This window comes from Heterodontus francisci, chromosome 18, assembly GCF_036365525.1.
Source record: "Heterodontus francisci isolate sHetFra1 chromosome 18, sHetFra1.hap1, whole genome shotgun sequence".
Classification (NCBI taxonomy): Eukaryota; Metazoa; Chordata; class Chondrichthyes; order Heterodontiformes; family Heterodontidae; genus Heterodontus; species Heterodontus francisci.
The window spans coordinates 10,098,718-10,126,638 of NC_090388.1; the positions used below are offsets into that span (position 1 = coordinate 10,098,718).

General features: G+C 45.5%; 1 protein-coding gene across 1 annotated transcript; it reads right to left on the minus strand.

The window, feature by feature from the left end:
• On the minus strand, positions 1-27,513 carry si:ch73-62b13.1 (Carbohydrate sulfotransferase 1-like). Its single transcript, XM_068051158.1, has 2 exons — positions 27,369-27,513; positions 1-1,127 (listed from the first exon to the last, which is right to left on the minus strand). Exons 1-2 carry the CDS (start codon positions 27,511-27,513, stop codon positions 1-3), a joined length of 1,272 nt encoding a protein of 423 aa, XP_067907259.1.
• Positions 27,514-27,921: the final 408 nt, after the last annotated feature.

Genomic DNA, 27,921 nt, shown 5'->3' on the forward strand with positions numbered 1-27,921 from the left:
CTACAGGAAGGGTACAAATGTCTTGGATTCCACTAAACTGCTAGAGACGTTCCGCAAATCCTTCCGTGACTGGACCAGCCGGTAGCCCAGTTGGCTCAGAGTGTCTTTGCAGAGGTGTTGCACTGTTTGGACAATCTGGAAGGATAGGTTGAGTCTCCAGCTTTCTGCAGTCGCTGTCGAGTTCCTTGTGGTGGTGTATTTATAATTCCTTGTTGTACCAGTCGCCCCCTTCGTGTTCTGAAGTATCCATTTCTTAACCCGAGCATCTACATCCAGACCGATGAAATGGTAAATCTCGGCGGTTTTTTTGATGGGGTTTCTGGCCAGCTCCTCATATCTCACCAACATGTACTTTCCCCTCAGCCAGGGTGGTTTGCTGAGTCCAGTGCCTACGGAGTTGAAGAGATCGTTGCAAGTGGTTGATATTTGGGATAGATCCACACTGCGTGGTTTTCTGCCGGTGGCATTCCAGATTTTCCAGGCCCGGAAATTAGCCGTGAAAGTCCCCATCCTGGAGGCGAGGATGCCCCTGGGATCTCGGACAAGGTGGATGATCTTCAGATTGAGCCGAGGGTCCTCGCTCAGCAAGCGGAGGTCTTTGATCTCAGGAATCCTAACAGTTTTTATTGCCATGTGCGCTCGCGTCTGACAAACCTGAGATGCCAGAGTTAAGTTCAGTACTTTACACTGCTTGGCACAGAGATGTTCAATCATGTCGTTCGAATTCCGAGCTATATGGCAAAGCGGGGGTTCACACAAAGCGTTACTAGCTCCTCTTCGGAAAAACACCTTGGTCTCGTGGTCCCTGGGCACAGGTTTCATATAATTCTCCAGAAAATTCAGATTGCAGTCGTACAGGTTGCTAAGCAGATCCCTGTGTGCCCCCAGCAGAGTTCGTCGGTCCATCACATTCATCATCCTGGTGCTGAAGTTTGCAAATACCTGTTGCACGTGATAGAGAGGCTCAAACAGGTAAAAGATGCCAGGGTGCTGATTGAATAACTGTCCCAGGAAGGAGGATCCACTCCTGGTGGTGGCAAAGATGAGGATGTGCTTCCTGTCATGTTTCTGGTCATTATTTCTCGGCTCCTCGTGTGGTTGAGACATCCCAGAGCAGTCACTGAAACCTGCATTAGAACAGGGGAAAGGACACAGCCTGTCAAACGTTTTGGTGTGTAGCCATGTTTTAACCTGGCAGTGGAACATCTGACTCAATTAATGGCCTCAAATTCCATGCAACTATATTATTAGATACCCGTTACTCATTTAATTTAGGAGAACTGTACCCAGTGCTCCAGGTGTGACTGCGCCAGTGCCCAGGACAATACCCAGTGCTCCAGGTGTGACTGTGCCAGTGCCCAGGACTATACCCAGTGCTCCAGGTGTGACTGTGCTAGTGCCCAGGACTGTACCCAATGCTCCAGGTGTGACTGCGCTAGTGCCCAGGACTGTACCCAGTGCTCCAGGTGTGACTGTGCCAGTGCCCAGGACTATACCCAGTGCTCCAGGTGTGACTGCACCAGTGCCCAGGACTGTACCCAGTGCTCCAGGTGTGACTGTGCCAGTGCCCAGGACTGTACCCAGTCCTCCAAGAGTGACAACTCCAGTGCCCAGGACTGTAATCCAGTGCTCCAGGTGTGATTGCGCCAGTGCCTAGGACTGTACCCAGTGCTCCAGGTGTGACTGTGCCAGTGCCCAGGACTGTACCCAGTCCTCCAAGAGTGACAACTCCAGTGCCCAGGACTGTAATCCAGTGCTCCAGGTGTGATTGCGCCAGTGCCTAGGACTGTACCCAGTGCTCCAGGTGTGACTGTGCCAGTGCCCAGGACTGTACCCAGTCCTCCAAGAGTGACAACTCCAGTGCCCAGGACTGTAATCCAGTGCTCCAGGTGTGATTGCGCCAGTGCCTAGGACTGTACCCAGTGCTCCAGGTGTGACTACACCAGTGCCCATGACTGTACCCAGTGCTCCAGGTGTGACTACACCAGTGCCCATGACTGTACCCAGTGCTCCAGGTGTGACTACACCAGTGCCCAGGACTGTAACCCAGTGCTCCAGGTGTGACTACACCAGTGCCCAGGACTGTACCCAGTGCTCCAGGTGTGACTGTACAGTCTCATTAGCACGCACCCCCATCCCCCCCACCCCTCCGACCCAAACCACCCTTGGGGTTTGGCTCCAGACCTCCCCAACTGAACCAGTTGCTTGTATGACATTGGATCATAAGTCTGGCATCCACAGATCATCTCCTATCAGCTGTGGCTCAGTGGGTGGCACTCTCACCTCTGAGGTAGAAGGTAGTGGATTCAAGCTCCCACTCCAGAGACTTGAGCTCAAAAATCTGGGCTCCCAGCGCTTAACTAACAAGGTGGGTTGAATAGCACAGGTACAGGGGAGAGGAAATTTATAAATCTAAAGAGAAAGGCCAAGGCCATAGACCAGCGTAGCAATTTGGTTAAAGCAGAGTGTGACAGGGAGGTACAGAGTTTAACAGTAATAGTGCATCAATGAATAAGGGAAAATAGTAATAAGTTAAAATTAAAGGCACTGTCAGAACACATGAAGCATTCATAACAAGATAGATGAATTGATGGCACAATAGAGATAAATGGGTTTGATCTAATGGTCATTGCAGAGATGTGTTGCATTGCGACTAAAGCTGGGAAATAAATATTCCAGGATACTTGGTGTTTCAAAAAGATAGACAAAATGGTTGGGGGAGGGTAACCCTAATAATAAAGGATGAGATAAGGACAGTAGTGATGAAGGATCTTAGCTTGGAAGAGCAGGAAGTAGATTCTATATTGTTAAAGAAAATGCTGGTGGGAATTGTTTACAGGCCTCCTAACAGTAGCTATACTGTTATACAGAGTATCAATCAAGAAATAAAAGGATCTTGTAGCAAGGACAATGCAATCATCATGGGGACTCTAATCGTCATGTATACTGGACAAATCAAAATTAGCAAAATTAGTTTGGAGGATAAGTTCATGGAATGCATTCAAGAAAATTTCCTGGAGCAATATATTGTGGAACTAACCAGGGAAGAGAATATTTTAGATCTTGTTTTGTGCAATGAGACAGGGTTAATTAGTAATCTCATAGTAAGTGATCCTCTGGGGAAGAGTGAAAATAATATGGTAAATTTCACACTGAGTTCGAGAGTGATGTACTTAAGTCCAAAACTAGAGTATTGAAATTTAAAATAATGGGGATCCAAGGGGTCAATGAGATTGAGGAACTTAAAGTAATTAATATTAGTAGAGAAAAAGTACTGAAAAAATGAATAGACCTGATGGCCTTCATCCTAGGGTTCTCAAAAGAGGAGTCTGCAGAGATAGTGGATGCATTGGTTTTAATCTTCCAAATTTCCCTACCTTCTAGAATGATCACAGCAGATTGGAAAGTAGCAGATGTAACACCACTATTCAAGAAAGGAAGGAGAGAGAAAGCATGAAACTGTAGGCCATTTAGCCTGACATCAGCAGTCAGCTGTTGGGAAAATGCTGGAATCCCTTATTAAGAAAGCGGAAACAAGGCACTTAGAAAATAATAAAATGATTAGGCAAATGTTAGGATAAGGAAACTGTCTGACAAATCTATTAGAGACTTTTGAGGATGTAACTAGATGGGTAGATAAAGGGGAACCAGCGGATGTAGTACATCTGGATTTTCAAAAGACATTTGATAAGGTGGCACATGAAAATTTGTTTCGCAAGATAAGGACTCATGGGGTATTGGGTAATATATTAGCATGGATAGACGATTGGTTAAAGGACAGGAAACAGAGAGTAGGAATAAACAGATCATTTTTGGCAGGCTGTTACTAATGGGGTGCTGCAAGTATCAGTGCTGGGGCCTCAGCTATTTACCATTTATAAATGAACACTTAGATGAAGGGTCGGAGTATGATGTATCCAAGTTTGCCGACGATACAAAGTGAGGTGGGAAAGTAAGCTGTGAGGAGAACACAAGGAGTATGAAAATTGATTATGGATAGGCTAGATGAGTGGGCAAGAAGGTGGCAGATGGAGTATAATGTGGAGAAATGGAAGGTTATTCACTTCAGTAGGAAGAATAGAAAAACAGAATTTTTTTAAATGGTAAGAAATTATTAAATGTTGATGCTCAGAGGGATTTGTACAAGAAATGCAGAAAGTTAACAAGCAGGTAGAGCAAGAAACTGGGAAGCCAAATGGCATGTTGGTGTTTATTTCAACGGGGTTCAAGTACTTTAGTAAGGAACGCTTGCTGCAATTATACAGGGCTTTGGTGAGACAACACCTGGAGTACTGTGCAGTTGTGATGAAAGGTCACAGATCTGAAAGATTAACTCTGTTTCTCTCTCCACAGATGCTGTCTCGCCTGCTGAGTACTTCCAGCACTTTCTGTTTATATTTCAGATTTCCAGCATCTGCAGTACTTTGCTTTTATCTCACTAAAACAGATTATCTGGTCATTATCACATTGCTGTTTGTGGGAGCTTGCTGTGTGCAAATTGGCTGCCATGTTTCCTACAACAGTACACTTCTAAAAGTACTTTAACGGGCTTTGGGATACCCTGTGGTCGTGAAAGGCGCTATAGAAATGCAAGTTGTCTTCTTTCTTTTCTTTTATCCTCTAAGCCTGTTGTTCCCTTTAAGACTTCCAATAAATCTGTTAAGTAAAACCTCCCTCTCCTAAACCCACAGTGACTCCTTCTTGCCCTAACTCAGTGTTTCATTATCCACCACACCCCTAATATTTTACCCACAACACAACCTTTACATTCAGGCTTTTAAAATGTATTGTTCTCAGCATTGTTTGGAAAAGATTTCATTGACTTCACCAGCTGTCAATAGACATCACCATATCCATGGTTTATGATGCACTGACCCCCGTGGGAAATGTGTACAGAGCAGGCAGACGCTAAGGATGTAATCTAGATTTTGCACCAGTCCTCTCCTCCAGCTCGCTCATCACCACCTGTCACATTGTCTAAATTGAGAAAGTTGGAAGAAGAAAAGTTTAGCAGCAGAGTTACTCTTCCTGCCCATCTCTTTAAAAAAACCGTCTGCTGTGCTGACACAGAGCAGTGAGGAGACGTGGCTTTGAGAATAACTGCTGAATCTCAGTGATCGGTAAGCAGAGCAAAAACCTTCCAGAGGCTGGACTGAAATAAAGATCTGCCTTTCAAAACAAAGTGCAAAATAGTTTGCGTGCCGGAAATCTGAAACAGGAAACAGAAAATGCTGGAAACACTCGGCAGGTTAGGGAGTTTGTGGACAGGGAGAGAGAGAGACACACACACACATAGGGTTAATGGTTCAGCTCAATGACCTTTCGTTTTTGATGCTGCCTGAGCTGCACAGTGTTCCCAGAATTTACTGTTTTTATTAAAGCTTTTGGTCTAACTCGCTGACAATCGAGACAGACTGTCGCACCAATCACTGGTGGCCTTCATGGAATGTTCCGCCATCCAATCACATCTAAGTGTTGGAGAATCTCAGGCGGTCTTGCAATGAAGCAAGAGTAAGGAATGATCTCATTAAACTGCTGCTCGGTAAAACTGTGTCATCTGCCACTGTAAATAAAACAGATACAGACTCTTATTGATTGAATGAATAACAAAATAAACAAAAGATATCCAAGATCATCCACCAAATCTCATTAAATTGTATGTTGCTCTTCTGCGGAGAATTCCTGCAGAAGTGTGGGCTTAAACCTTGTGTGAGCAGGATCTGTCTCCAGCTATCCCAGTCCCTCAGCAATCTCCTCCCCAGTAACACCAGTTAGGAGATATCTCCAGAGATTTGCTCTTTTTGTGGCCCAATAGCTGAACATTGTCCATCCAACAAACCAATCGGCAATTCACCTGCTGGAGGCTTCATGTCAAAGGCTGAATATAAACGTCCAATGAGGAAATGGCACCTTGTTATTTTGTAACACCAAGATTCCAAACCTCAGTAAAACCCTAATGGGTAAATGTTCTTGCAGTTTATCCCAAACTTGGGATTGTAGAAATTGAAATAAACTACAAGAAAACGAGTCCATCCGTACTGTGCATTACAGAATGGAACACAGCAATCTCTTGTTTCACCTCAGCCAGAGCTTGGGTCAGCTAGAAACCTCCGAACACAGGACAAACCAAACACATTCACTAGAACCTATAATGAGGCAAGTTTCAAATCACTTTTCAGAACATAAATTTCGAGAAATGTGAAAGTACATGGAACAGGACAGATGGAGAGCTCTCTCAGAGAGGGGAGACTAGAGCGATGGGCTGAATGGGGAATGGGACTGAGGGAGAGCTCTCTCAGAGAGAGGAGACTGGGGCGATGGGCTGAATGGGACTGAAGGGGTGGTCATGTCATTTGTGAAGGGGAGGTCGTGTCTCACTAACTTGATCGAGTTTTTTCAGGAAGTGACGAAGATGACTGATGAAGGAAGGGCAGTGGATGTTGTCTACATGGACTTCAGTAAAGCCTTTGACAAGGTCCCTCATGGCAGACTGGTACAAAAGGTGAAGTCACACTGGATCAGAGATGAGCTGGCAAGATGGATACAGAACTGGCTCGGTCATAGAAGACAGAGGGTAGTAGTGGAAGGGTGCTTTTCTGAATGGAGGGCTGTGACTAGTAGTGTTCCGCAGGGATCAGTGCTGGGACCTTTGCTGTTTGTAATATATATATAAATGATTTGGAGGAAAATGTAGCTGGTCTGATTAGTAAGTTTGCGGACGACACAAAGGTTGGTGGAGTTGCGGATAGTGATGAGGATTGTCAGAGAATACAGCAGGATAGATCGGTTGGAGACTTGGGCGAAAAAATGGCAGATGAAGTTTAATCCAGACAAATGTGAGGTAATGCATTTTGGAAGGTCTAATACAGATGGGAAGTATACAGTAAATGGCAGAACCCTTCGGAGTACTGACAGGCAGAGAGATCTGGGCGTACAGGTCCACAGATCACTGAAAGTGGCAACGCAGGTGGATAAGGTAGTCAAGAAGGCATACGGCATGCTTGCCTTCATCGGTCGGGGCACAGAGTATAAAAATTGGCAAGTCATGCTGCAACTGTACAGAACCTTAGTTAGGCCACACTTGGAATATTGCGTGCAATTCTGGTCGCCACACTACCAGAAGGACGTGGAGGCTTTGGAGAGGGTACAGAAGAGGTTTACTAGGACGTTGCCTGGTCTGGAAGGTATTAGCTATGAGGAGAAGTTGGATAAACTCGGATTGTTTTCACTGGATTGACGGAGGCGGAGGGGCGACATGATAGAGGTTTACAAAGTTATGAGTGGCATGGACAGAGTGGATAGTCAGAAGCTTTTTCCCAGGGTGGAAGAGTCAGTTACTAGGGGACATAGGTTTAAGGTGCGAGGGGCAAAGTTTAGAGGGGATGTGCGAGGCACGTTTTTTACACAGAGGGTGGTGAGTGCCTGGAACTTGCTGCCAGGGGAGGTGGTGGAAGCAGGTACGATAGCGGCATCAAGAGGCATCTTGACAAATACATGAATAGGATGGGAATAGGGTGTACAGACCCTGGAAGTGCAGAAGGTTTTAGTTTAGGCAGGCATCAAGATCGGCGCAGGCTTGGAGGGTCGAATGGCCTGTTCCTGTGCTGTACTGTTCTTTGTTCTTTGAGGGAGAGCTCTCTCAGAGAGAGGAGACTGGGGCAATGGGCTGAATGGGGAATGGACTGAGGGAGAGTTCTCTCAGAGACAGCACAGGGGTGATGGGCTGAATGGGAAATGGGCAAAGCAGGATTCTGATCACCTTAAACCCTTCACAGTAACTGAACAAAATAATTGCAGCAGGTTTTTGTATTTCACAAAGGGGAGGCGGTGGTGTAGTGGTATTGTCACTGGACTGGTAACCCAGAGACCCAGGTATTGCTCTAGGGATATGGGTTCAAATCCCACCACAGCAGAAGGTGAAATTTGAATTCAATTAATAAATCTGGAATTAAAAAGCTAGTCTAATGATGGCCATGAAACCATTGTCGATTATTGTAAAAACCCATCTGGTTCACTATTGTCCTTTCGGGGAGGAAATCTGCTGTCCTTACCTGGTCTGGCCTAAATGTGACTCCAGACCCACAGCAATGTTGTTGACTCTTACATGCCCTCTGAAATGGCCTAGCAAGCCACTCAGTTGTATCTAATTGCTACAATGTCAATAAAAAGGAATGAAACTGGGCGTACCACCCGGCATCGACCTAGGCACCGGAAACGACAACGGCAAACCCAGCCCTGTCGATCCTGCAAAGTCCACCTTACTAACATCTGGGAGCTTGTGTCAAAGTTGGGAGAGCTGTCCCACAGACTAGTCAAGCAACAGCCTGACATAGTCATACTCACGGAATCATACCTGACAGACAATGTCTCAGACTCTGCCATCACCATCCCCGGGTATGTCCTGTCCCACCGGCAGGACAAACCCAGTAGCGGTGGCGGCACAGTGGTATACAGTAGGGAGGGAGTTGCCCTGGGAGTCCTCAACATCGACTCTGGACCCCATGAAGTCTCATGGCATCAGGTCAAACATGGACAAGGAAACCTCCTGCTGATTACCACCTACCTCCCTCAGCTGATGAGTCAGTACTCCACCATGTTGAACAGCACTTGGAGGGAGCACTGACGGTGGCAAGGGCACAGAATGTACTCTGGGTGGGGGACTTCAATGCCCATCAGCAAGAGTGACTTGGGAGCACCACTACTGACTGAGCAAGCTAAGTCCTCAAGGACATATCTGCGAGACTGGGTATGCGGCAGGTGGTGAGGGAACCAACAAGAGGGGAAAACATACTTGACCTCGTCCTCACCAATCTGCCTGCCACAGATGCATCTGTCCATGACAGTATTGATAGGAGTGACCACCGCACAGTCATTGTGGAGACGAAGTCCCGCCTTTACGTTGAGGATACCCGCCTTCGCGTTTAGTACCACCGTGCTAAATGGGATAGATGTCGAACAGATCTAGCAATGCAAAACTGGGCATCCATGAGGCGCTGTGGGCCATCAGCAGCAACAGAATTGTACTCAACCAGAATCTGTAACCTCATGGCCCGGCATATCCCCCATATCTACCATTACCATCAAGCCAGGAGACCAACCCTGGTTCGATGAAGAATGCAGGAGGGCATGCCAGGAGAAGCACCAGCATACCTCAAAATGAGGTGTCAACTTGGTGAAGCTACAACACAGGACTATCTGCGTGCCAAACTGCGTAAGCAGCATGCGATAGACAGAGCTAAGCGATCCCATAACCAACGAATCAGATCTAAGCTCTGCAGTCTTGCCACATCCAGCCGTGAATGGTGGTGGACAATTAAACAACTAACTGGAGGAGATGGCTCCACAAATATCCCCATCCTCAATGATGGGGGGGCCCAGCACATCAGTGCGAAAGATAAGGCTGAAGCATTTGCAACAATCTTCAGCCAGAGGTGCCGAGTTGATAATCCAACTCGGCCTCCTCCTGAAGTCCCCTGCATCACAGATGCCAGAGTTTAGCCAATTCAATTCACTCCGCGTGATATCAAGAAACGACTGAAGGCACTGGATACTGCAAAGGCTATGGGCCCTGACAATATTCCGGCAATAGTACTGAAGACCTGTGCTCCAGAACTTGCCGCACCCCTAGCCAAGCTGTTCCAGTACAGCTACAACACTGGCAATGTGGAAAATTGCCCAGTTATGTCCTGTACACAAAAAGCAGGACAAGTCCAACCTGGCCAATTACCGCCCCATCAGCCTACTCTCAATCATCAGTAAAGTGATGGAAGGTGTCATCAACAGTGCCATCAAGCGGCACTTGCTTAGCAATAACCTGCTCAGTGATGCTCAGTTTGGGTTCCGCCAGGGCCACTCAGCTCCTGACCTCATTACAGCCTTGGTTCAAACATGGACAAAAGAGCTGAACTCAAGAAGTAAGGTGAGAGTGACTGCCCTTGACATCAAGGCAGCATTTGACCAACTATGGCATCAAGGAGCCCTAGCAAAACTGAGGTCAATGGGAATCAGGGGGAAAATGCTCCGCTTTTTGGAGTCATAACTAGCGCAAAGGAAGATGGTTGTGGTTGTTGGAGGTCAATCATCTGAGCTCCAGGACATCACTGCAGGAGTTCCTCAGGGTAGCGTCCTAGGCCCAACCATCTTCAGTTGCTTCATCAATGACCTTCCTTCAATCATAAGGTCAGAAGTGGGGATGTTCGCTGATGTTTGCACAATGTTTGGCACCATTCATGACTCCTCAGATACTGAGGCAGCCCATGTAGAAATGCAGCAAGACTTGGACAATATCCAGGCTTGGGCTGATAAGTGGCAAGTAACATTCGCACCACACAAGTGCCAGGCAATGACCATCTCCAACAAGAGAGAATCGAACCATCTCCCCTTGACATTCAATGGCATTACCATCGCTGAATCCCCCACAATCAACATCCTAGGGGCTACCATTGACCAGAAACTGAACTGGAGTAGCCATATAAATACCGTGGCTACAAGAGCAGGTCAGAGGCTAGGAATCCTGCGGCGAGTAACTCACCTCTTGACTCCCCAAAGCCTATCCACCATCTACAAGGCACAAGTCAGAAGTGTGATGGAATACTCTCCACTTGCCTGGATGGGTGCAGCTCCAACAACACTCAAGAAGCTCGACACCATCCAGGACAAAGCAGCCCACTTGATTGGCACCCCATCTACAAACATTCACTCCCTCCACACCGACGCACAGTGGCAGCAGTGTGTACCATCTATAAGATGCACTGCAGCAACACACCAAGGATCCTTAGACAGCACCTTCCAAAACTGCGACCTCTACCAACTAGAAGGACAAGGGCAGCAAATGCATGGGAACACCACCACATGCAAGTTCCCCTCCAAGTCACACACCATCCTGACTTGGAACTATATCGCCGTTCCTTCACTGTCGCTGGGTCAAAATCCTGGAACTCCCTTCCTAACAGTACTGTGGGTCTACCTACCCTACATGGTCTGCAGCAGTTCAAGAAGGCTGCTCACCGCCACCTTCTCAGGGCAATTAGGGATGGGCAATAAGTGCTGGCCTAGCCAGCGACGCCCAGATCCCATGAATGAATTTTAAAAAACTGCTTCTCAGATTACTAGAGAATTGCAGGTGTTTTTTTTCTTGCACATTGACTGCAATAAGGGTTTGCGATCAAGAGTTTGAATATAGCAGAAGAAGCGAGTGCAGTCAGGAAGCAGACACATGCCTCTCTCAGCACTGTCTCACTTCATTTTTATGGACAATTTTCTCAGACGTATTTCACAATCTCCTTCAATAGCTCAGGGGTAAACACGTAGCCTGATACTTCACTGTGCTAGCGAGGTCAGGAAGATCCCAGAATCAATCACTACTCTGCTTTGAGTTAGTTTCTGTCAGCTGAGGGTGCCACATTGGCCTCAGCAACTTGGAGACAGGGAAGGGAGACAGGGAGTGTTAGAAAACCAATGAGAGTTCTCATTCCTGATCACTTCCACTGACTGTTCCAGATACACGCCTCCCAACTTGACTATTCCTGGCCAGCCTCCCATCTTCCACCCTCCATAAATTTCAGCTCATCCATATGAACAGGAGTAGGAGTAGGCAACTCGGACTCTCGTGCCTGCTCCGTCATTCAATAAGATCATGGCTGATCTGATTGTAATCTCAACTCCACATTCCCGCCTACCCCGATAACCTTTCACCCCCTTGCTTATCAAGAATATATCTACCTCTGCCTTAAAAATATCCAAAGAGCTCTGCTTCCACCGCCTTTTGAGGAAGAGAATTCCAAAGACTCACAACTCTCTAAGAGAAAATAATTTCTCCTCATCTCTGTCTTAAGTGGGTGACTCCTTATTTTTAAACAGTGACCCCTAGTTCTAGATTCTCCCACAAGAGGAAACATCCTTTCCACATCCACCCTGTCATGACTCCTCAGGATCTTATATGTTTCAATCAAGTCACCTCTTACTCTTCCAAACTCCAGTGGGTACAAGCCTAGCTTGTCCAACCTTTCCTCATAAGACAACCCATTCTCAGTATAAGTCTAGTAAACCTTCTCTGAACTGCTTCCAAAGCATTTACATCCTTTCTTAAATAAGGAAACCAATATTGTACACAGTACTCCAGATGTGGTCTCACCAATGCCCTGTATAACTGAAGCATAACCTCCCTACTTTTGTATTCAATTCCCCTCACAATAAACAATAACATTCTATTAGCTTTCCTAATTACATGCTGTACCTGCATACTAACCTTTTGCGATTCATGCACTAGGACACCCAGATCCCGCTGTATCTCAGAGCTCTACAATCTCTCACCATTTAGATATTATGCTTCTTTTTTATTCTTCCTGCCAAAATGGACAATTTCACATTTTCCCACATTAGACTGCATTTGCCAGGTCTTTGCCCACTCACTTAACCTACCTATATCCCTTTGTAGCTTCCTTATGTCCTCTTCACAACTTACTATCCTACCTATCTTTGCGTCATCAGCAAATTTATTCCCTTCATCCAAGTCATTTACATAAACTGTAAAAAGTTGAGACCCCAGCACTGATCCCTGTGGCACACCACTTGTTACATCTTGCCAACCAGAAAATGACCCATTTATTGCCTACTCTCTGTTTCCTGTTAGGTAACCAATCGTCTCTCCAAAGCTGTGCTGCCTGCATCCTAACTTGCACCAAGTCCTGTTCATCATCACCCACTGTGCTCGCTGACCTACATTGACTCCCAATCCAGCAACACCTTGATTTAAAAAATTATCATCCTTATTTTCAAATTCCCCCATGGCCTTGTCCCCACTGTGCTCCCCAATCCCTGTAACCTCCTTCCGCCCCAGAGCTGCCACCCCACCCCACCTCCCAAGCTCGCCCTGAACTCTCTGTCCCTCTGACTTGGGCATCTTGTGGAACAACACCCCCATCCTTACCCCATCACCACCACCACCCCCCCCCCCAACTTTCCCCACCATTGGGGAATGCCCCTTACTCTGGAATTCCCTCCCTAATCCTCTCCACCACTCTCTCTCTCTCTCTGCTCCTTTAAGATGCCCCTTAAAACTTACCTCTTTGACCAAGCTTCTGGTGATCTGTCCTAATATCTCTTCTTTCCTGACGCCTCTGTCCTTGGGATGCTTACCATGTTAAAGGTGCTCTACAAGGGCATGGTGTTGTTGATGTTACGTGGGACAGGATTGGGCAGATTGTGGTGCCCTCTTTAGTAAAATGCCAACACTCACTCATCAACATTTATAATCAGTTTAATGAAGGGTCAATACTCAAAGTGTTAGTCCATGGATACAGATCGACCTACTGTGCATTTCCAGCAAATGCAACTTTTTATTTAATCTGTTCTGGTGAATTTGTTTTATGACATTCAATATTTACATAAATCTTCATATAAAATCAACTACAAAGAAATAGGCATCATAAATAACCCACGTTGCTTTCTCACTGACATTATCTTTCACATCATAATGATCATAGTTAAACCTGTGCTGTTTGTTTTTGTTTTAACTTTCAAATGTCATTCTTGAGTTGAGAGCAGATTGGGTTCATTGATTCAAATTGCAAAGGTCTTCTTTATATATATCAGCACCGCTTTGATCTAAAGAACTGTCTTGTCCCACAGTAACAATGTGTGTGGTTTAACACTGACAGCAGAATCTTCACATCACACCACTGACCTCCTGGAAATTAAGATCAGGATTTTGTCAAGTCTGTTTCCTCAGTTTAATTGAATTTATTCCGAAAGTATTTTGATTTGCTGCAGCAATCTCCTACACTAATTAAAAAGCTGCACAAGAATCTGTTTGATTTTATCAGAAAATCAGAGAGGGCCAGGAATATTGGCTTTGGAACTTTGACATATAAAAACAGGAGGAGACCATCCTGCCCCTCAAACCTGGTCCGCTATTCAATGAGATCCTGGCAGTTAACTCCATCCACTTCCCTTTGCTCTATATCCTTAATCCCCTCTGCTATTAAAAATCTATTGGGCTCAGACGTAAAATTATTAATTAATTATTAATTAACAATAGCATCTGTTGCTTTTATGGAAGAGAGTTCTACACATCTACCACTCTTTATGTGCAGAGTTGTTTCCTAACTTCTCTCCTGAAAGGCCCGGCTCTGTTTTTAAGGTCATGTCCGCCTGTCCTAAACTCCCCCCACCAGCAGAAAATGATTCTCTTTATCTACCCTATCAATTCATTTCAAAATCCTAAAAACACCCCTTAACCCCATCTATATTCTGAGGAGGGCAAGGGAAGAAATTGCTGGGGCCTTGACAGAAATCTTTGCATCCTCATTGGCTACAGGTGAGGTCCCAGAGGACTGGAGAATAGCCAATGTTGTTCTTTTAAGAAGGGTGGCAAGGATAATCCAGGAAATTATAGGCCGGTGAGTCTTACGCCAGTGGTAGGGAAATTATTAGAGAGGAATCTTAGGGACAGGATTTACTCCCATTTGGAAACAAACAAACTTATTAGCGAGAGACAACATGGTTTTGTGAAGGGGAGGTCGTGTCTTACTAATTTGATTGAGTTTTTTGAGGAAGTGACGAAGATGATTGATGAGGGAAGGGCGGTGGATGTTGTCTATATGGACTTCAGTAAAGCCTTTGACAAGGTCCCGCATGGCAGACTGGTACAAAAGGTGAAGTCACACGGGATCAGAGGTGAGCTGGCAAGATGGATACAGAACTGGCTCGGTCACAGAAGACAGAGGGTAACAGTGGATGGGTGTTTCTCTGAATGGAGGGATGTGACTAGTGGTGTTCCGCAGGGATCAGTGCTGGGACCTTTGCTGTTTGTAGTATATATAAATGATTTGGAGGAAAATGTAGCTGGTCTGATTAGTAAGTTTGCAGATGACACAAAGGTTTGTGGAGTTGCGGATAATGATGAGGATTGTCAGAGGATACAGCAGGATATAGATCGGTTGGAGACTTGGGCGGAGAAATGGCAGATGGAGTTTAATCCGGACAAATGTGAGGTAATGCATTTTGGAAGGTCTAATGCAGGTGGGAGGTATACAGTAAATGGCAGAACCCTTAGGAGTATTGACAGGCAGAGAGATCTGGGCGTACAGGTCCACAGGTCACTGAATGTGGCAACGCAGGTGGATAAGGTAGTCAAGAAGGCATACGGCATGCTTGCCTTCATCGGTCGGGGCACAGAGTATAAAAATTGGCAGGTCATGTTGCAACTGTACAGAACCTTAGTTAGGCCACACTTAGAATATTGCATGCAATTCTGGTCGCCACACTACCAGAAGGACGTGGAGGCTTTGGAGAGGGTACAGAGGAGGTTTACCAGGATGTTGCCTGGTCTGGAGGGGATTAGCTGTGAGGAGAGGTTGGAAAAACTCGGATTGTTTTCACTGGAACGACGGAGGTAGAGTGGCGACATGATAGAGATTTACAAAGTTATGAGCGACATGGACAGAGTGGATAGTCAGAAGCTTTTTCCCAGGGTGGAAGAGTCAGTTACTAGGGGACATAGGTTTAAGGTGCGAGGGGCAAAGTTTAGAGGGGATGTGCGAGCCAAGTTTTTTACACAGAGGGTGGTGAGTGCCTGGAACTTGCTGCCAGGGGAGGTGGTGGAAGCAGATATGATAGCGACGTTTAAGAGACATCTTGACAAATATATGAATAGGAAGGGAATAGAGGGATATGGGCCCCGGAAGTGCAGAAGGTGTTAGTTTAGGCAGGCATCAAGATCGGCGCAGGCTTGGAGGGCCGAATGGCCTGTTCCTGTGCTGTACTGTTCTTTGTTCTTTGTTGTTTTGTTTGTTATATTCCATGCATTATAAACTAAGTTTATGGAATACAGGGGCAGGTTCAGCTGAGTTTTGATCTGCGACAATGATCAAATTTGTGTTGTCGCATCAGGAGAAAGTTTAGTAATCTTGTGTCTCCTTTAACTTGTTCTCAGAGAGTGGCCACTGCTCAGAAGCTGTACCTGCGACCTCTACCAGCTGGAAGGACAAGGGCAGCAAACGCATGGGAACACCACCACCTGAAAGTTCCCCTCCAAGTCACACACCATCCTGACTTGGAACTATATCACCGTTCCTTCACTGTCGCTAGGTCAAAATCCTGGAACTCCCTTCCTAACAGCACTGTGGGTGTACCTACACCCCAAGGACTGCAGCAGTTCAAGAAGGCAGCTCACCACCACCTTCTCAAGGACAATTAGGGATGGGCAATAAATGCTGGCCTGGCCAGTGACGCCCACATCCCTTGAATGAATAAAAACCTCAATTTAGTCCACTCCCTGATAATTGAGTAGGTTAAGAGAGCTACTTGTGATGGTGTTGAAAGTAAAGTACTAGGTCAGACCAGGTAAAGACAGCAGGTTAACCTTCCCTGAAGGACATTAAAGTGAACCCATTGGGTTTTTGTGACAATCCAGCAGTCTTCATCCTCACGTTTTCTAGTGCCATTCCTTACTGAATTACCAAATGAAGGAAAGTAGGCACATTTCAACATCTCCACTATTGTTAAATCTGCAACTCGCTGGATGGGCGAAGGCGATCAAGAGGTATCTTGGTCATTCCTCATAAGTTGCTATTTATATAGCATCACCCAGCCAACGAATTAGTCTGAAGAGCAGCCACCGGCATAAAATGCGTACTGGAACTAAATCAGGAGCTGTGCTAACTAACCCATTAAGGATGCTCTCTTTGCACTTCTGCCACACTTTCTGTATTTGCTCTTTGTTCTATGCCTCATTTTATTGTTTGTTTGTAAATAAAATTATTAATCACTCTAAGATGAACTCGTTGAGCCTATGGTGGTGATATCCACTGTCAGATGAGCTGAGGAGCTCAATGTTGAATTACCTTTGCTTCATTAGTCAAATAGCTGCTGGTGGGAATTCTTACTCCCTCAGGTAAGACTAATACAGGCGGGTTGGTAACCAGAGGACACACATTTAAGATAATTGGCAAAAAAGCAAGAGGGGCAGATGAAGAAAATTCTTTTACGCAGCAAGTTGTTGTGATCTGGAACGCGCTGCCTGAAAGGGCGGTGGAAGCAGATTCAATAATAACTTTCAAAAGGGAATTGGATAAATACTTGAAGGGGAAAAAATATTCATAGAGCTATGGGGAAAGAGAGGGAAGTGGGATTAATTGGATAGTTCTTTCAAGAAGCTGGCACAGGCACGGAGGGCAGAATGGCCTCCTTCTGTGCTGTGCTGTGAGTCACAAGGTTCCAGGTTCCAGTGCCACTCTAGGACTTGAGCATAAAAATCAAGGCTGACACTCCAGTGCAGTACTGAGGGAATGCTGAACTGTCAGAGGTGTCATCTTTCAGATGAGACAATAAACTGAAGCTCTGTCTGCCCTCTCAGGTGGGTGTAAAATATCCCATAGCACTGTTTCAAAGAAGAGCAGGGGAGTTCACCCCAGTGTCCTCGCCAATATTTATCCTGCAATAAAGATCACAAGAACAGATTATATGGCCATTACCACATTGCTGCTTGTGGGAGCTTGCTGTGCGCAAATTGGCTGCCACCTTTCCTACATTACAACAGTGATTACACTTCAAAACCATTTCATTGGCTGTAAAGCACTATGAGACATCTAGTGGTCTTAAAAGGCACTATATAAATGCAAGTCTTTCTTTCTGCACGATTCTATGGGCTGGATTTTGTCCTGCCCTTGAAGATTGGTGGGGGGTGGCGGGCGGAGGCAGGGGTTGGGGTAGGGGGGAGGGGCATACAAAATGGCACTTACCTTGGTCCCGGGGTCTCCTCCATAAGCGCTGCTCCAGCATCCTGAAGTATCGGCAGTGACCACCACACCCGGTGGAGCTGCTGGCACTGCTGAGCTGCCAGCCCTCCGATTGGCCAGCAGCATTTGGATGTGGGATTTTCTCCCTTAAAGGGACAGCGTCTCTGACGCAGGCAGTTAGTTGCCTACCCGCTGTTGAATTCAGCCGGGGGTGCAATAGAGGGCTGAGGCGGGGTCACCCCCCACCCCACCCCCCCCCACTTCGGACCCGTCACCAGGACCCCTGTCGCCGATAGAAAATCCTGCCCTATGATTCTATGGAGCAGGTACAAAGATTGAGCAATACAATTAGATTACTGAATGTGCAATTCAATCAAGTCTTGCCTTCAAACACAGGATAGAATCTTCATCACACTACCACAGCTACATAACTTCCCAAATCACTTCAATCCGTTAAATAAAGTCAAGCATACGGTCACTTAAAAGTTGTGACTCCTTATCAATTTGGAGAGAAGCAGACTTTTTGAGTAAACGGCTGAGGGCTTAGAATGTTCATACGTGCTTTTGGATTAGGATTTCCATGTAAACTTCACTCTCTCACATCTGCCTTCTACAATCCTTTCACTGACTTGAGCCCTTATTTAAGTCCTGAATCAGTCCCTCTGCAGATGGCTGTGTATTGCTATCTTGTGAATGTATGTAGTCATTATTGGGGCATGAATTACCCATAACTGGAACGAGTAAAATTGTAACATAATTACCGGTGATTAGTGGAAAATGCATAAATCGTTCTGCTGTAGTGGGATTTGTGAAAGGGTTAATGAAATTGCTACATTATTTTGTCAATTGCCTTTCATTGGAATCCCAGAACTCAGGATGTTGACATTCAATGGCAGTACCATCACTGAATCCCCCACCATCAAAATCCTGGGGGTTACCATTGATTAGAAAGTTCACTGGACCAGGCCATGTAAATTCTTTGGCTACAACAGCAAGTCAGAAGTTGGAAATTCCTTGGTGAATAACTCATCTCCTGACTCCTCAAAGACTGTCCACAAGGCACACTTCAGGAGTGTGATGGAATACTCTTCACTTGTCTGGATGAGTGCAGCTCCAAAAACACTCAAGAAGCTCAACAGCACCCAGCACAAAGCAGCCCGCTTGATCAGCACCCCATCCACCACCTTCAACAATCACTCCCTCCACCACTGACGCACAGTGGCAGCAGTGTGTACCATTTACAAGATGCACTGCAGCAACTCGCCAAGGCTTCTTGGACAGCACCTTCCAAACCCGCGACCTATACCACCTAGAAGAAAAAGGGCAGCAGACGGGGCGGCACAATTGCGCAGTGGTTTGCACCGCAGCCTCACAGCTCCAGCGACCCGGGTTCTGTTCTGGGTACTGCCTGTGCGGAGTTTGCAAGTTCTCCCTGTGACCGCGTGGGTTTCCGCCAGGTGCTCCGGTTTCCTCCCACAGCCAAAGACTTGCAGGTTGATAGGTAAATTGGCCATAGTAAATTGCCCCTAGTGTAGGTAGGTGGTAGGAGAATGGTGGGGATATGGTAGGGAATATGGGATTAATGTAGGATTAGTATAAATGGGTAGTTGTTGGTCGGCACAGACTCGGTGGGCCAAAGGGCCTGTTTCAGTGCTGTATCTCTCTACGACTCTAAGACGCATGGGAACACCACCACCTGCAAGTTCCTCTCCAAGTCACACACCATCCTGACTTGGAACTATATTGCTGAATATGAAAATACAGTTCTACAGTAAAATTCAATTGAGATCTAATTAAATGTCACTATACTAGACACGAATCAATAGTGCGACATCTAAGGTAAAATAAAACATTACATTAGATTGGAACCACTCTGATTTACAGCGTAGAGGGGAAACAGTCAGTCAGTTATGCTTGCCCTAGTTTTTTCCTGGAGCAATCCCAGATTAATCGCTATTAATCCCATTCTGATGAAAGGTCACGACCTGAAATGTTAACTCTGCTTCTCTCTCCACAGATGCTGCCTGACCTGCTGGGTATTTCCAGCATTTTCTGTTTTTATTTTATCCCAGATTAATCCCACTGCCCATTGTCTACCCACAGCCCTGTATCAATCCCAAGATAATCCCACTGTCCCATTCTCTCCCCTTAGCCCTGAGTCTTCTTATGCTTCACTCCATCTCCCTCCTCAACAGCCCCTTCAGGTTGAAGAGTTCTGTCCAACCCTGAACTTAGCTTCAATTCTCAAGAACATTTACCTCCAGCACCACAACACCACCTGCCCCTGCCTCTAGCTCACTCTTAGCTGTGCATCTCACACGTGAGTTCTCGAAAACCCTTGGGTTTTACACTAGATTTTCTCTTGGATTCAGGAACACTGATTGTTCTGATCATTGGTCCTCAGGTTTCCTATAACCCAGTTTGCACCTCTTCTATCCAATAGCCGGTTAGGTATCATTTTGACCCAGGGACTGTCATAGAGTCACTGGGCGGCACAGTGGTGCAGTGGTTAGTACCGCAACCTCACAGCTCCAGCGACCCGGGTTCAATTCCGGGTACTGCCTGTGTGGAGTTTGCAAGTTCTCCCTGTGTCTGCCTGGGTTTCCACCGGGTGCTCCGGTTTTCTCCCACATGCCAAAGACTTGCAGGTTGATAGGTAAATTGGCCATTATAAATTGCCCCTAGATTAGGTAGGTGGTAGGGAAATATAGGGACAGATGGGGATGTGGTAGGAATATGGAATTAGTGTAGGATTAGTATAGTATAAATGGGTGGCTGATGGTCGGCACAGACTCGGTGGGCCGAAGGGCCTGTTTCAGTGCTATATCTCTAAAACTAAAACTAATAGCACAGAAGGAGGCCAGTCGGGACATCGAGTCGATGCTGGCTCTCCATAGACCAATGCAGGTGAGTCCCATATCCCCACTCTATCCTCGTAGCCCTGCAAGTTTATTTCTCTCAAGTGCATATCCAATTTCCTTTTGAAATCATTAATAATCTCTGCTTTCAAAATCCTCTTAGGCAGCAAGTTGTTACTTGTTTTGGCGACTATAATCTTGCGTATCCCACATTGCTAAATAAAGACCAAGGTCCTACCAGTTTGCCTTTCCTATTGTGGTTTGTCAGAAGAGACAGAGTTATTGGCTAATCATGCCAAACAATCTCTATCATTTGGTCTACAACAGGCCCAGACATGAGGTGAGATAATCCCCCACCAGGGGAGAACTTTTGAAACTATAGGCCCAAAGTCACCTGTTACTCCCGAGCACACTACAATCACCACACATGACGTCTCAAATGATTCACATACTATGAACACTTGTCTTTACAGATGATTGTCTAAAAAGCAGTCCAGTGAGAAAATGATTTCAAACAAACCAACAACTGAAGTATCTGACTAAACAGAAAGGTTTTCACATTGAACACAAGAACACACGGGAACACAAGAAAAAGGAGTAGAAGTACACCCATTGAGCCTGCTCCGCCATTCAATATGATCATGGCTGATCTTGGGCTTCAATTCCACTTTCCTGCCTGCTCCTCATATCCCTTCGAGACCAAACATCTATCCCAGCCTTAAACATATTCAATGATGGAGCATCCACAACCCTCTGGGGTAGAGAATTCCAAAGATTCACAACCCTTTGAGTGAAGTAATTTCTCTTCATCTCAGTCCTGAATGATTGACCACTTATCCTGAGACTGTGTCCCCGTGTTCTAGATTCCCTGACCAGTGGGAACAATCTCTCAGCTTCTACCCTATCGAGCCCTTTCAGAATCTTGTATATCTCAATGAGATCGCCTCTCATTCTTCTAAACTCCAGAGAATATAGGTCCAATTTACTCAGCCTCTCATCATAGGACAACCCCCCTCATCTCAGGGACCAATTTAGTAAATCTTCCCTGCACTGCCTCCAGTGCAAGTCTATCCTTTCTTAAACGTGGAGACCAAAACGGCACACAGTATTCCAGGTGGCGTCTCACCAAAGCCCTGTCCAATTATAGTAAGATTTCTTTATTCCTGCCCTCCAATCCCCTTGCAACAAAGGCCAACATGTCACTTATCTTCCGAATAGCCTGCTGCACCTGCATGTTAACTTTGTGTGTTCCTTTTACAACTACCCCCAAGTCTCTCTGAGCATCAACACCAGTTTCACACCTTTTAAAAAATATTCTGCTTTTCTATTTTGACGACCAAAGTAAACAACTTCACACTTCCCTACATTATACTCCATTTGCCATCTTGTTGCCCACTCACTTAACCTGTCTATATCTCTTTGCAGCCTCTCTACATCCTCCCCGCAGCTTACCTTTCCACCGAGCTTTGTATCATCCACAAACTTAGATACATTACTCTCTGTCTCTTCATCCAAGTCATTAATATAGAGTGTAAATAGCTGAGGCCCCAGCACTGATCCTTGCGGCACCCCACTATTCACTGCCTGCCAACTTGAAAATGCCCCATTTATGTCCAGTCTCTGCTTCCTGTCTCTTAATCAATCCTCTATTCATGCTAATATATCCCCCTAACACCATGAGCTCATATCTTGCCGATTAACCTTTTATGTGGCACCTTATCAAATGCCTTTTGAAAATCCAGGTATACTACATCTACTGGTTCCCCTTTATCTACGCTACTAGTTGCATCCTTAAAAAACTTTAATACATTTGTCAAACAGGATCTCCCTTTAGTAAAACCATGCTGACTTGTTCTAATCATACTGTGCTTTTCCAAGTGCAATGTCAAGACTTCTTTAATAATAGTTTCCAGCATCTTCCCACCAACTGATGTTAGGCTAACTGGGCTGTAGTTCCCTGTTTTCTCTCTACCTCCTTTCTTGAAAAGCGGTGTAACATATGCCAACTTCCAATCTGACGGGACCATTCCTGATGGGACCATTCCTGAATCTAAGGAGTGCTGGAAAATCATAGCCAGCACATCCACTATCTCTGCAGCTATCTCTTTTAGGACCCTAGGATGTAGGCCATCTGGCCCTGGGAACTTGTCAGATTTTAGTCCCTCAAGTTTCTCCAATACTTTTTCTCGATTGATATCAATATCCTTAATTTCCTCACTCTTTTTAGCCCCTAGGTTCCTGCCTATTTCTGGTATGGAACCTATGTCTTCTACTGTGAAGACAAACACAAAACATTTGTTCAATGCCTCTGCCATTTCCTCATTCCCCATGGTGATTTCTCCTGTCTCTGCCTCTAAGGAACCAACATCTACTTTAGCTACTCTCTTCCTTTTTATGTACTTATCACAGCTCTTACAATCTGTTTTTATACTGCTGGCTAGTTTACTTTCATATTCTATTTTTTTCCCTTTTTAACAACATTTGGTGGCCTTTGCTACTATTTTTTGTAACAATGTAAGCCTCTTCTTTTAGTCTAATACTCTCCTTAACTTCCTGAGTGATGGGTCTTTCTTGACGAGTTTTTGTTTTTGAACGGAATGTAATTTTGTTGAACCCTTTGAATTGTTTCTTTAAATGTTTCCCACTGTTCATTTACCGCCATACCTTCCAGTCTATTTACCCAATTAACCTTAGCCAGTTCTCCCCTCATACCTTAGTAATTGGCTTTGTTTAAGATTCTTGTTTGTGATTGGAATGTGTCACTTTCAAACTTAACATGAAATTCAATGGCATTATGATCATTATTTCCCAGTGGATCTTTTACTATGACATTGCTTATTATTCCTGCTTCATTACACAATACGAGATCTAAGAGATCCCTAGTCGGTTCTACAACATATTTCTCCAAGAAACTGTCACAAAAGCATTCTACAAATTCACCTTCTAGACCACTGTTGCCAATTTGATTGTCCCAGTCTATATGCAGATTAAAGTCCCCCACAATTAATACATTACCTTTTTTTACATACTCCAATAATTTCCCATTTAATGTTCTGTCCAATAATATAACTACTGTTAGGGAGCCCGTAAACTACTTCCACCAGTGTTTTCTGCCTCCCGCTATTCCTAATTTCTACCCAAACTGATTCTAATTCATGATCTTCTAAGGCCAGATCCCTTCTCATTAATGTCCTTATGTCATCCTTTACTATCAGGGCTACCCTTCCTCTTTTGCCATTCTGTCTGTCTTTCCGAAATATTGTGACCCTTGGAATAGTCATTTCCCAACGTTGATCTCCTTGTAACCATGTCTCAGTAATGCCAGTGGAATCCATCCATTCCCTACTGCTCCTTCTTTAGAAACTAAACAGTAAACTCTTACCTTAAATTTTAAAATAATAGATTTGACATTTTAAAATAATGAAACTGTAACTCTGTAATGCTTTAGGTTAATGCCTATGGTCAAACTTCTCAAACCAAGCCATATCATAGAATGTCTTTCCACGTGACCCACAATGGATTTTCCATTCCACTCACATTGATGGAAAACAAGGTGGACCATGGTTATAGACAGCTCAAGATGTTTGTCATGAATGTGACCATTTTAACAAACTGACTCCTAGGGTCAACCCCTTGTTTATAAGTGACTGAAATTTGCATAAATAAACAGTGCCTTGTACAATTTGTCTAGTGACCCAGAAACAATTCAATCACTACAGTGTGCAACGCTACAGATAATATTCCATGGCTCCCATTGTTACCTAATTAGCATTACAGTTGCTATAGCAGCAGTTTAGACTCCATTTTTGGTAGTTTTGGGAATTAACCCCTTCTAATCCAAAACTGATTCTACAGCAATAACTTTCCATTGTTTAGAATCAATTCTTATACAGGCCATATAGATGGAGTCCAAAATGATCGAGCCTGCCAAGCTCCTCTGTACACATACTCCAATTCAACAACAACTTGCAATTTATGTAGTGCCATTTACAACATTACATCCCATGGTATTTCATAAGAGTTTTATTGAACAAAATTTGACACCAAACCACATAAAGAAATCTCAGGACAGGTGGTTGAAAAGCTTGGTCAAGGAGATAGGTTTTAAGGAGTGTCTTAAAGGAGGAGAGTTAGAGAGGTGGCGAGGTTAAGGGAGGGAATTCCAGAGGTTAGGGCCTAAGCAGGTTAGGGCACGGCCACCAATGGTGGAGTGATTAAAATCGGAATGCGCACGAGGCCAAAATTGGACGAGTGCAGAGATCTCAGCAGGCTGTGGGTTTGGTGGAGGCTACAAAGATAGGGAGGGGTGAGGCCATGGAGTGCATTAAACATGATGAGAATTTTAAATTTGAGGACTAAGAGGTGGTGGAGGCAGAAATAGCAGCCGTGGTGATGGAAAAGGTAATGGGATCAGAAACTCAGCTCAGGGTGAAATGGGTGGACAAGGTTGTGAACAGTCTGATTCAGCATCAGACAGTGGTCAGGGAGAGGGATGGAGTCGGTGGGGAGGGAATGAAGATTGTGGTGTGGAGTGAAGACAATGGCTTTGATCTTTAACTGCAGGAAATTTTAGCTCATCCAGGACTGGATGTTGGACAAGCAGCATGACAAATGAGAGACCGGAGTGACAAGAGAGGTGGTAGTGAGATAGAACTGGGGTCATCAGCGTGCATGTGGAATGTGATGTCACGTTTTTAGATGATGTCGCTGAGGGGCAGCACGTAGATGAGAAATAGGAAGGGACCAAGGATAGATCCTTGGTGGACACCAGAGGTAACGGTGCAGGAGCAGGAAGAGAAGCCATTTCTCTGGTTACTACTGGACAGATAAGAATGGGACCAGGTGAGGTTAGTGCTAATTAATCCACTAATAATCCTCTATCAGCTACAGACTGGACTGAAACGGAACTCATATCAACATAAAACTTTTATGCGAGGGAGAAACAAATTACCAATCACGTGTCCTGGCTGGGTTGAAAGCCAGATGTGAAAAAATGGTCTGGAAAACTCAGTGATCCTAGGAGGAGTCAACCACCTGAGAGTATGGGCCTGAAAGAGCTATCCTATTAGTCTGATGAGGCTGGAGGTCAATTTAACATTTCAAAACTGAGATTGATCAATTTTTCTTAGGCAAGGGTGTTAAGGGTTACAGAACTGTGGGGTAAATGGGGTCAACCAGAGGGTGAAGGTGAGCAAACATTTTCTGCGCTGTTGTATTCAGCGCTGTTGTATTTTGTCCTGTTACATTTTCCAGTACTTTCCCCTGTCATTGCCGTAGATTTGGGACTCAGTTCCATTTATATGAGCACTCTCACTGCCAGGAGGGGAAACAGGAACAGGAGAAGGCCATTCAGCCCTTCGAGCCTGTTCCACCATTTAATTAATCATGTCTGCTCTGTATGTGAACACCATCTACCCCACAGTTCTGTAACCCTTAACACCCTTGCCTAAGAAAAAATGATCAATCTCAGTGTTGAAATGTTTAATTGACCTCCAGCCTCATCAGACTAATTGGATTGCTCTTTCAGAGAGCTGGCACAGGCACGAAGGGCTGAACGGCCTCCTTCTGTGCTGTATCATTTTATGGTTCTATTTATCCGATTCTCTTTTGAAAGTTGCTTTTGAAACTGCTTCCACCTCCCATTCAAGCCATGCATTCCAGATCACAACAACTCTCCGTTAAAAAATGTACAATTAGAAAGTAGTATTTCAAACAAGTGATCACCCTAACAGTTAAAGTCAATTGTTTGAAGCAAGTTTGTACATGTCAGGAGTTTAATCTGCCCCTACATTTGATCAGAGACTAATTAACCCTAGGATCATATATCCCATGAGTGCGATTAAATGCAAATTTATTGAAAGCCCATATTTGTTTACATTGACCTATGATTAACCTGATTATTTGGTTAGATACGTGACCTCCCTTAACCTGTAACTCACAGTCTGCCCTCCTCAATCAGAAATAGTTGGTACAAGTCAGGCAATCTCATTCTGCCCAGTCCAGTTAGAACGTTATTGCATCCAACACAACGTAAAGGTTCAGCCCTGAGATGGTTGATGCATAGATAGTGGTAAGCACCAACCTCAGTCAATTCCACTTTCACACACTCCCATACATTCCCCTCTCCCCCATTCCCCACTCTCCCATTCCCCCACTCCCCCATTCCCCACTCCCCCATTTCCCACTACCCCATTCCCCACCCCCCACTCCCCCATTCCCCACTCCCCCATTCCCCACACCCATTCCCCTATTCCCCACTCCCCACTCCCCCATTCCCCACTCCCCCATTCCCCACTCCCCCATTCCCCACTCCCCACTCCACCATTCCCCACTCCTCACTCCCCATTCCCCCATTCCTCATTCCCCTTCCTCCATTCCCCACTCTCCCATTCCCCATTCCCCATTCCCAATTCCCCGTTCCTCACTCCCCATTCCCCACTTCCCATTCTCCATTCCCCACTCCCCATTCCCCACTCCCCATTCGTCATTCCCCACTCCCTATTTCCCACTCCCCATTCCCACTCCCCACTCCTCATAGCCTCATTTCCCATTCCCAACTCCCCACTCCCCACACCCACATTGCCCACTCCCTATTCTGCACTCCGCACATGCTCTCACATCCCACTCCCCACAGTTCCAATCTCCATTCCCCAATCCCCTCCTCACTCCCTACAACCCAATTCCCCACTCCCCAATCCCCCCTCCTAACTCCCTACAGCCCCATTCACCCTCCTCGCTCCCCACAGACTCTTTCCCCAGTTCCACACGTTACCTCTCCGGTGTGAGTTACAGTGTTTCCCAGTCTCTGTGCCAGGACAATGGGAAGTGATGGTGGCAGTCAGGGATCGGATGGCTGTGTACTGAATTCCTAGTGAAGTGCAGACCAGGAGGAAGAGAGTTTTCCAAGAGCACTCCATCCTTTAAATGTTACATCACGGCTACAATCCCCTCAGCTCCCACCTGTTGGAGAAAAATAAAATGTCTGACCGTTGTGACGGAAACCACACCTGCCAGATGGAAACATATTAAGTTTGTCATATGGAACAGCACAGTGATGCAGTGGTTAGCACCGCAGCCTCACAGCTCCAGCGACCTGGGTCCAATTCTGGGTACTGCCTGCGTAGAGTTTGCAAGTTCTCCCTGTGACCGCGTGGGTTTTCGGCAGGTGCTCCGGATTCCTCCCACAGCCAAAGACTTGCAGGTTGATAGGGAAATTGGCCATTATAAATTGCCCCGAGTATAGGTAGGTGGTAGGGGAATTGAGGGAAGGTGGGGATGTGGTAGGAATATGGGATTAATGTAGGATTAGTATAAATAGGTGGTTG